The sequence below is a fragment of the Chiloscyllium plagiosum genome, unplaced genomic scaffold (genome assembly GCF_037043375.1).
Source record: "Chiloscyllium plagiosum isolate Xiang-an unplaced genomic scaffold, Cpla_swu_hap1 HiC_scaffold_12, whole genome shotgun sequence".
Lineage (NCBI taxonomy): Eukaryota > Metazoa > Chordata > Chondrichthyes > Orectolobiformes > Hemiscylliidae > Chiloscyllium > Chiloscyllium plagiosum.
The window spans coordinates 78,505,884-78,517,054 of NW_028270150.1; the positions used below are offsets into that span (position 1 = coordinate 78,505,884).

Here is an 11,171-nt window from a genome sequence, read left to right on the forward strand (position 1 = left end):
AGCATGTCTAAGACCACAATCTAAACAAATCATCTCAAGGTAAACAGATTCTCCTTTACAATCTGTCACTCAGGCTGATGCCCACCAAGTTCCATTTAACACTGAGCTTCAAGCCATGTAGCTTATCAGTCCACGTTCACTCATTCTCAAACTTTCCTGGCTGCCCATCCCTTGATGTATTTTAATTTTGAAATCCTTGTTCTTTAATTGACTTCACGATCTTGCTACACTATAGCTCTGCTGCATAATGAATGTTTTTTTTTCAAGCTCTTCTGTTTTCAATCTATTGTCATATTTAACCCTTGTACCAACTAACAATTTGTGATCAAACTTAGTGTTTTGGCCTTTCTGCCATTTCCTCTCTCAACGCCTCTGCTCATCTCACTGTGCTTAAAATCTTAAGTTTTTTTTCTTCAAGTGCCCTAAACACTTTTTTACGTGCCCTCTAATGGCAATGACATTGTTAAAAGTACTACTTACATGTGCATTTTGAAGTAAGTGTTGGCTTGTGAACTAGCTTATATTAGTTCCACTGTGAAGACCAGGTAAGAGAATCATGACTAATCCAGTTTACCTCTAATCAGATTTAAAATTCTGGTTACATTCATTATGCTTTCCTTTGTAAGTTCATCTGAGTTCTATATGGTTGGTATGAAGGGAAAATCAAGATAACGTTATGAAAATTCACCATGAGAACTCATGAGTTAATACAATTTAACTAATATCTAGTCGTGGAGGTGGACTTTTGGATTGCAAAATTTTGACAATCTCGATAATGGGATGGAAGGTTTTGAAGGCAGATAACGTGCAGTCGTAAAATCTGTGAAGTCTGGAATTATTTTGTGTTTGCATTGGGCAATATAATGTTAACACGTTTTTGCTCCACGATATCTACCAATACTGTTCTGAGGTTATGATTCAGATGTTGAATTATCATCTTGTCCATTCTTTCTTCTTTGGGGTGATGTCTGGTAATAAGTGACTAGCATCATTGAGATGGATAAGAGGTAAAAACAATGACTGCAGATGCTGGAAACCAGATTCTGGATTAGTGGTGCTGGAAGAGCACAGCAGTTCAGGCAGCATCCAAGGAGCTTCGAAATCGACGTTTTGGGCAAAAGCCCTTCATCAGGATTTTTGGGGCGCAAAACTTCCCTTATCTTTATTATTAGGAATGTTTCTAGGAGAAATAAAAATGTAAGATGAGCAGAGTGTAGATGGAATTATGTTTTAAATGCATAATTTATCTTCTCTCCAGTGTACACCTTTCTATTGAAATGTGTGGGAGCTAGCATTCTCCATTTATTTCTTGATTCCCATCTGTAAAGAAATGTCACATATTTAATTTTAAAATCAATTATATCGAATTCCATTGGCAAGTTTTAATAGTTCAAGTTTTACAGTTGGTTTGAAGTGACAGAGTTCACCACTAACCCAAAGGAACCTTCTTGGAAAGATCTAGTGTTCTCGAGCATGGATTTCCCCTTTCCTAATATTGATTTAAATCCAAAATAAATTTGATCAAGAGATGCCCAGCATTAGTAGGGTTATCAAACATAATAGGGGAGGTGATAGCCTAGTGGTATAATAGCTAGACTGTTAATGCAGAAATCCAGTTCTGGGGACTCCGGTTCAAATCCCACCATGGCAGATGGTGGAATTTGAATTCAGATCTGGTATTAGGAGTCTGATATTGACCATGAATCCATCGTTCATTAACAAAAAAAAATTGGTTCACTAATGTCCTTTAGGGAAGGAAACCACTATCCTTACCTGGTCTGCCCTACATGTGACTCCATACCCCACAGCAATGTGATTGACTCTTATCTGTGCTCTGGGCAAGTAGGGATCAGCAATAAATGCTGGCCTAGCCAGTGACACCTTCATTTCATGAATGGATTTTTTTTTAAAAGAAAAGGATAAGCAGCCAGTTACACTGAAATATTTGTAGATGCATTCTATTTTGTTCAAAAAGTACACAATTTGTAGAGAGTCAATGTGACATTTTATAAACTCCTACTTTGGAAATAAAATATAGACTCCAAACACAATCTCATGCCTAAAATATGTTGTGTAACTGGAGGTCACTTTTATATTGATAACGCCTCAAATTATCTCAGCGCAGTGACTTGAAAGAAATTCTAGGATTTGCATATTAGTCATTCGAAAACTGCACCTCCATTCTAATTGATTAAACGATTAAGAGCTACCTTGGGTATGTTCAATTTGTTTGCATGAATTGTATGACCATTTGATCTCCTCCCTCAGTTGTGTCTAAGGTCTTCCTCTCTCACTAACATCTAATTAAGGAGCAGTGCTTCAAAAGCTAGCGTTTTCGAATAAAACCTGTTGGACTCCAACCTGGTGATGTGATTTTTGACCTTGTCCAACCCAGTTCAACATTGACAACTCCACAATATGATTGGAATAATGCATCTTTTGTAGTGTTGTCAATATAATTGTTTTGGAGATGAATTCCCACTTACTAATTTGTCTAAGTGTCAATTCTAGAACTGCAATGGAGCTAATACTGAGCTAAAGATGAGCAGCTAAAAGGAAATATTTATGTCATAATGCTGAAGTGCAATGTTGAGACATCAAATTTTTTGCCCTCTTGTTCCTTGATAGATCAGAATTGACCTGCTTACGCGAACACAGAACTAGCTTTGATTATGCATACATACACTTAAAAGGAATACTTAACCTTTTTAAAATTAAGCCATAATATGCTTTACTGATGCACAAGTCATTTTGTGCAATGATATTCTGCTGATGGTTCGACTTTATCCCCGTTCTGTTTGTTTGACTTAAACTAATTTGGTTGATATGTCCAATTGTGTCACTATCCAACATAATTCCAGTCATTTGTTTAAAATATGCAAAACAATCATGAGTGCTTCTAGAATTGGGCAGGGATTGGAGTTAAAATGAGAATTGAGAGAGCTGGGTTTGGAATCAGACTTGAGCACAGGAATAGTAGGTTGCTCTCACTTGTTTTGTGGATCAAATACCAATCTGTACAAGTATCAATATCGTTGCCACAGACTAATCAGTAAGAATTTGGAAGAGGACCACTAAATAAGCATTTAGTCCTGTGATAATTTTGTCAGAGACTTAGGGAGCAGAGACAGTCATTTTGTTCCTGGTACAAGTTGTGTTTAAGTTGGTAATATAATCTGTACAATATTTTCACATTTCTTTTCTTTAATACAGGAATCTAATGATGCTTTAATCTGAAAGGTAAGAAATGACTTAGTTTATATCTGGCTTTCTAAATAAATGTGAATATTAATTTACTAAAATATAAAAACTGAAAAAGTCAAAGTAGTGTTGTTCAGTTTGGTATATAATGTATGATGTTTTAGCCATAAAGCTTGTATTTTGTAATTTTGTGTATATATATACATTTGTAGAATAAGTTTGAAAATTTCTACCAGTAGAGTTGGGGTAGTTAGCTCATTGGCTGGAAGACTGGTTTACAATGCAGAATGATGCCAACAGCTTGAGTTCAGTTCCTGTACCAGCTGAGGTTATCATGAAGGTCTCACTTTCTTGATCTTGTCCCTTACCTGTGGTGTGGTGATCCTCAGGTTAAGCCATTATCAGTTCTCTCGCTCTCGCTCGCTCTCTCTCGCTGTATGCTTCTCTGGGGACTATCACTGTCATCATTAGAGTCCAGATGAGACTGTTTGAGTCCTTTTCAAAGTGGGAATACTTCCCAAATTTGAAATTCCTGATTTTCATGCAGCTTACTCTTAAATGTGATATGATCGATTTCAGCAAACAAATTTTATTTGCAATAGTATATCAGAGTTCTTACAAATGTAAGCACTTTTTAGTGAAACACAGACTTGCATAAATGCATTTTTAAAAAACTTAAAACACTGGAGTTGATATTCTCACATGACTGGAATGAAGGGCAAAACCAGTTGAAATCATTCTAGGATAGTCAAGTGACAAGCAAGATTTACTTCTATTTTAGAGAATAACCAGTAGTTAGAGTTCAGATCATGATGAAACCAAGAGCAAATTATAAATGATTTGAGTGTATTGTACCCTTGAATATATTTCCATTTTAAGATTAATTTATATTGTCAGAATTTGAATGCCTATCATATGGTGAAGGGAACTTTACAAGATTGAGGTTAAGCCAAAGATGCAACATCAGCTGAGAGTATTGTGCTTAAGGAAACTTGTAAACTGTGCACAAGTTTTAAAAAATTGTTTACAATTTTGTTTGTAAACAAGTATTATCAATTAACTATACACATTGCCAGAACACGCATATACTTGAAGTTAATAAAATGTATTCACAAAACAAGTTGTCCAAACCAGCACTCCTATCAAGAGAGCTTTGTTCTGCTAATCCAAATATTTGAATACTAACATTTTTCTGTTAAGGAAAGAAGTTCAGATTCTAAACTTCATTATAATAACTCTCTCTTCAGGCACTGAGTTTCTGTTGGTAAATTTCATAATTTGCCTTATTTAAGCAGGTGTGGTGCCTATAACATTTTTGGGTTTTCAATATACTTAAAGCATTGTTTACAGATATATCACTACTTTTCATCATTTATGTAAATGATTTGGATATGAGCATAAGAGGTATAGTTAGTAAGTTTGCAGGTGACATCAAAATTGGAGATGTAGTGGATAGTGAAGGTTACCTCAGATTACAACAGGATCTTGATCAGATGGGCCAATGGGCTGAGAAGTGGCAAATGGAGTTTAATTTAGATAAATGTGAGGTGCTGCATTTTGGGAAAGCAAATCTTAGCAGGACTGAAACACTTAATGGTAAGGTCCTAGGGAGTGTTGCTGAACAGAGAGACCTTGTAGTGCAGGTTCATAGCTCCTTGAAAGTGGAGTATATGAACGGGAAAGGTTTGGAGGGATATGGGCCAGGTGCTGGCAGATGGGACTAGATTGTGTTGGGGTATCTGGTCAGCATGGATGAGTTGGACCGAAGGGTCTGTTTCCATGCTGTAACATCTTTATGACTCTGTCAATATTCTCTCCAGTTCTGCAGAAGGGTTACTGGACTCCATGTTAACTCTGCTTTCTCCTGACATGTACTGCTGAGTTCCTCTAGAAATTTTTGTTCTTGTTTTAAAATTCTGTGCATTTGGTTCTGTAGAAAAATATCCTACAGGTTAACAAACTTGTTTATAATTCCAGATTTTTAACCATGGACAAGCTGTTAATTACCCATACAAAAATCGTTTGGAATAAATGTTTAGTTTTTTTGTGGCTATCTTTACCTATTAACCGTTGCCCTTAAATCCAATTGTTTGCTACTTATGTACATTTTAAAATATTACAGCTTAATAATTAATGCACTGACGTTGCATTGTTTGGAATCTTTGTTCCTTATTTCTATAACTAAATGACCAATTTCCTAAAGGTTGTTTTGTCAGCTTGAGCCTAACTGCTTTGATTGTTCTAGAGTTGGGATAATTTAATTTTAGATTCTACCTGGTCCCAACTAGTTGGTAATGAATCTTTCTTTTTTTTCAGGCTATTTGATTACATCACTTCAGCTATTTTAAGGAACCATGGCTGGAAAGTCAACTCTACTAAAAGTGATCCTACTGGGTGATGGTGGAGTAGGGAAAAGTTCACTCATGAATAGATACGTTACTAATAAATTTGACATTCATCTGTTTCACACAATAGGTGTTGAGTTTCTCAACAAAGATTTGGAAGTAGATGAACATTATGTGACAATGCAGATATGGGATACTGCTGGTCAAGAGAGATTTAGAAGCCTTCGGACACCATTCTATCGAGGCTCTGATTGTTGCCTCCTTACTTTCAGTGTTGATGATCACCAGAGTTTCCAAAATTTGGGCAATTGGAAAAAGGAATTCATCTATTATGCAGATGTCAAGGAACCAGAGAGTTTCCCATTTGTGGTTCTAGGTAATAAAATTGATGTTGCTGAGAGGCAAGTTTCAACAGAAGAAGCTCAGGCTTGGTGCAAAGAGAATGGTAACCATCCTTATTTTGAAACCAGCGCAAAAGATGCTACCAATGTTGCAGTAGCCTTTGAAGAAGCTGTTCGTCGTGTTCTTGCTGCTGATGATAGATCTGACAATTTCATGCAAACGGACACAGTGAATCTTAATCGAGGAAAGAAACACAGTTCTTTCTGCTGCTGACTGTTGGATGCTGTGAACTTTCCACTGTATGCCATTCATTTACGAATTGTTGATTGATTGGGTCATGCAAATCTGTTGGAACTGTTCTGAGAAACCAGTGCCAATCAGCTGAAGATACTAGGTTCCTTGGGTTGAGAGAGGGTTTGAATGCACACGCACAATGCTAATGAGATGAGTTACTCATAGATAATTAACTTATTCATTGGCCATGATACTTTAATAAAAAGGTTTTGTGGATTTGAAATCAACTTTGAAAAATGGCACAGCTTCACATGCTTTAAATTTAAAAAAAAAATTGGTGTTGATGGTACAATATTTTTAACTGAAGTGTAAAAATCTTTGTGCAACAAACCATACTGTAGCTTGAGATAACGGTTGGAGAATTGGAGCCTAATTAACTCTAAATATTTACCATTTGTGTAAATTGGTTCCGTAAAATTCTCCTTTATGTATTCATGTTCCTAATCTGACCCTAAAATATATTGGGGTTAATTATTAATTTTTTCAAACAAGGGGGAAATAGTTATTTGCTGTTATTGGATAGAAACCACCACCTGTTTATTTTCTCATGCCCTAGTTTTGAGTTTTGTGTAACTAAAATGTCTACTGATCACATTTTTCTTGAACAAAATTTTTGCAGGTACTGAAAACCTTGTCTAGCTTTTGAGGAAGTTCAACTCTGCAGAATGTTACAATGTCAGATAACCAAAAGATATCATTCCATTGTTAGCTGCATTAAGTTTGAAAAAAGCAGAGTGTGGCCAACAATTCTGGGTCAGTCACCTGCCAGAGTTTATTTTGTTAATGTACAGCTAATTTTAAGTGGAATAATAGAAAGGTACCGTGAAATTTTGAAATTACTTGGCGAGTGCTGAAATAATTTTAAATCTGCTTTAAACATTAAACATTAATTGTTCAGCATCATTTATGAAGCACCTTATGCATTTTTTCTTTCCTCAGGGTTTAATGTAGCCTATAAGATTAATTATACTTGTAAATGATGTATTTTGGGCAATATGTTGTCTCATTACCATATTGTATGAAGTTATCCACAGTTCTGAACTGGACTTTATAATTATTTTAACTTTAAATTGTATCTTTTGTACATTGTGACAAAAGATATGATTTGAATCTGTCAAACAAAACTTAATTCAGAATCATTAGCTTTAGCTTACAGCTCTTTTTAAATTTTGGCCTTTCCTTCTACACTATATTCTGATGTAAGCCAAAGTTGAATCAGTTTTACACATTTTTAGTGGTGAAATATTTATTTCCTTTGTTTCTCTTTATACACTCCTGTCTTCCTAAGTCAAGAATATTTGTTGCAAAGCTGAACAAAGGCCTTAGCTGAGTTATTTTGGATGTGCTGTTGGCCATTTTTCCCTTGTCTCCATATCTTTCCATGATCAAACTGAGATCAATAATATGGCATTTCATAATCACTGACAAATTGCATTTTTGCTCGAGATACAAGTGGAAGGCCCAACATGATGAATCATTGTAATATCCTGACAGACCTATTTGTTAAGCAGAATAATACCTTTATTAATATGGCCAGATCAGGCTTTACATAATGGAACAATTAATTTGGTTACAGAAAGGTGGAGTTAAATATAAAAGCACTTTATTTTGAAGCTTTACAGTAAATGTGCTGCTTGTAACAGTTAAAATGACCCATTTAACGAATTAGGATCTCTACTGTCAACTTTGGCTGTTAAGGTGCTGCTGAATTACATTTTAATGTTGGTGTGAGTTGCATTTGTTAAATCACTGCACATTGCTGAGAATTGAGTAGCCATTTCTAACAATGTCATCTTTCCATTTATGCCACTGCTTTTGTTAGTTGCTGCATAAAATTATTTAATCATTGGCTGCTTTTTTGGTGTTTCTTTTTTTTTCCCCAGTATTTTAAATCTCTCAAAGTGAGGATTTTGACAATTTGGATATCAGTCGCATATTTCATGCTGTAACTTACTCATTAATTTCATTATCACATGTTTGAAGCTTTTACTTAAAAACCCAACTCTGTTCCAGAAGCTCAGACTTAGAGGTCAGGACTTCAGTTTGTCTTTGCTCAGTGATCAGGTTTGGACTTTTGTCCCAAAGGTGGTGAGTTTAAAAACCTGTCTATGGTCTTGAGCAAATAGTTACGACTGACACTTGTATGAATGATGTACTGTCAAGATCTTAAAAATAAAAGGCCTGGAAATCTGAAATAAAAATAGAAATTATACCAAAGTTAAAGCACCATCTGCAGAGAAAGAAACAAACTGGTGCAAAGCAAAAAAATGGGAAAGGAAATAAAATAATGGAAAAATTGTTAAGCAATTGTGAGACGAGAATGTGCTTAACTATTTAGACAAAAGATGAGTTTCTGTTTTAAACTTTTCGAAGAAAACAAAGGATTGATGTGGACAGAGCAGTGGATGTGATCTATACCTGAAATGTGATCTAAGGCATTCGACAAGGTTCCTCCTGGTAGATTGGTTCGCAAGGTTAGATCTCTTGGATTACAGGGAGAAGTAGCCATTTAGATACAGAACTGGCTCAAAGGTAGAAGACAAGGTCGTAGTGGAGGGTTGCCTTTCAGACTGGTGTGCCACAAGGATTGTTGTTATTTAAATTAATGATTTGGATGTGAACATAGGTATTATTAGTAAGTTTGCAGATTACACCAAAATTGGAGGTATAGTGGACAGTGAAGAAGGATACTTCAGAGGACAGCAGGATCTTGATCAGATTGTGCCGTGGGCTGAGAAGTGGCAGATGGAGTTTAATTTCGATAAATGTGAAGTGCTGCATTTTGGAGAGGCAATTCAGAGCAGAACTTGTATGCTTAATTGTAGGATCCTGGGGAGTATTGCCGAACAAAGAGTCATCTTATGGAGGTTTATAAAATAATGAGCATGGATAGGGTAAATAGATAAGGTCCTCTCTCGGGGGTGGAGTCAAGAACTAGAGGGCATAGGTTTAGGGTGAGGAGGAGAAAAATTTTAAAAGGGACCTTAGAGGAAACTTTTTCATGCAGAAGGTGGTGCATGTATGGAATGAGCTGTCAAAGGAAGTGGTGGAGGCTGGCACAATTGCAATGTTTTAAAAGCATCTGGATGGGTAAATAGGAAAGGTTTAAGAGGGATATGGGTCACGTACTGGCAAATGAGATTATATTAGTTTGAGAGAGCTGATCACCATGGATAAGTCTGTTTATGTGCTGTTCATCTGACTCTTTGACAGAATAATGTCAGAGGGCAAGGACACCGGTTGGAATGGAGAACTCTTGATTAGGAATCAAGCATTATGCTTACGAACTAAATGGACTTCAAAGTATTTGGATAATCTGCATTAACCAGAAGATATTTTACTGCTCATGATCCTTATGTACAATAAATTGAACAAAGTTTAAGTAAATTGCTGTTTAACACAGAAGATTAGAATAAGGGATTAATGGCAAATTAATTCTTCAGTTCTGTCACAACCAGTCCCTGGGTGAAGTTTCCTGATTTTATAACTGTTCCAGACGAGGTACCTAACTTGTCAAGTTTTTGGTGAAGGCTGAACTGGCTCCTCTTTAATAACCTGCCTTCCTTGTTTGATTTTCATTAACTGTTGTAATCAATCCTCTTGTGTAGGCCTGGTCTCCTAGGCTGAAATGTTTTAAGATACTCTTTCATTAACATAAATGAAGATAAAGTTTAGCTACTGAGAAGAAATAATGCAACATATACAGATGCAGATGTTTGAGGTATACAGATCAGCTTAAGTCATAGATAGCAGAAGGTTGATAGTTCAGTCCATTTTGACTTTACAGATAGCTGAAATTCTTGTTTCCTTTTGAACTGGTTTGCTGAATGTCTTCCACTATGGAGCAAGAGTTTTACTGACCTGCACTTCAGCCCATAATATGTGCATACAGTTGAAACTCACTTTTAACCCCTGAACCTGGGTATTTATGAAAGGGACAAATGCAATCATGGCTCCAGACTGCTGTCTGTTATAGTGCATATCTGCCCTCGAAGCTACTTAAGATACTATCACAGATGCGACATTCCAGAGCTGCTATTGACAGCCACAGAATTTATATCTGCAGTAAACTTTTGGCTTTATCTATGGAATTCAGCTGAATGTCAGCTCAAGTAATTAGATTTTTGTAGTCAGAGGATACACTTTTTGGCAAGAAGTTAAAGTTAGCTGTGTTGAATGAACTGAATGATCATTCCTATAACTAGTTAGGTAAAAACAATGACTGCAGATGCTGGATCAGAGGAGAGGGTGGAGTGGATAGGTGGAAAAGGAATAGGTGTCCGGACAAGTCAAGGGGACAGTGCGGGCCTAGAAGTTTGAAACTAGGATGAGGTGGGGGAAGGGGAAATGAGGAAGCTGTTGAAGTCCACATTGATGCCCTGGGGTTGAAGTGTTCCGAGGCGGAAGATGAGGCGTTCTTCCTCCAGGCGTCTGGTGGTGAGGGAGCGGCGGTGAAGGAGGCCCAGGACCTCCATGTCCTCAGCAGAGTGGGAGGGGGAAGTTGAAATGTTGGGCCACGGGGCAGTTTGGTTGATTGGTGCGGGTGTCTCGGAGATGTTGCCTAAAGTGCTCTGCTAGGAGGCGCCCAGTCTCCCCAATGTAGAGGAGACCGCATCGGGTGCAACGGATACAATAAATAATATTAGTGGATGTGCAGGTAAAACTTTGGATGTGGAAGGCTCCTTTAGGGCCTTGGATAGAGGTGAGGGGGGCACAGGTTTTACAGTTCCTGCAGTGGCAGGGGAAAGTGCCAGGATGGGAGGGTAGGTCGTAGGGGCGCGTGGACCTGTCCGGACTTGTCCAACCTGCCTAGCTCCTTTTCCACCTATCCACTCCACCGATTTTGCTGCTCGTCGGATGCTACCTGAATTGCTGTGCTCTTCCAGCACCACTGATCCAGAATTCCTATAACCAGTACCTACTGCCACAATTCAAAACTTTTGCAGTAGTGAAATAATCCAAACTAAAATCATTGTAAATAGTTGTGGG

The 11,171-nt window shown here is 37.1% G+C and overlaps 1 protein-coding gene across 3 annotated transcripts in view; it reads left to right on the forward strand.

The window, feature by feature from the left end:
• The window catches only part of rab9a (RAB9A, member RAS oncogene family), a 49,673-nt gene extending 41,642 nt beyond the window's left edge, over positions 1–8,031 (forward strand). For 2 of the 3 annotated variants that reach the window (XM_043700591.2, XM_043700588.2), the window contains exons 2-3: positions 3,214–3,240; positions 5,518–8,031. In XM_043700591.2, the coding sequence (XP_043556526.1) occupies positions 5,556–6,161 (606 nt within the window). In that variant the 5' untranslated portion in view covers positions 3,214–3,240; positions 5,518–5,555 and the 3' untranslated portion in view covers positions 6,162–8,031. Of the gene's footprint in view, positions 1–11; positions 40–3,213; positions 3,241–5,517 lie in introns of those variants that run through there. The other variant, XM_087992961.1, reaches the window with a different exon arrangement.
• Positions 8,032–11,171: the final 3,140 nt, after the last annotated feature.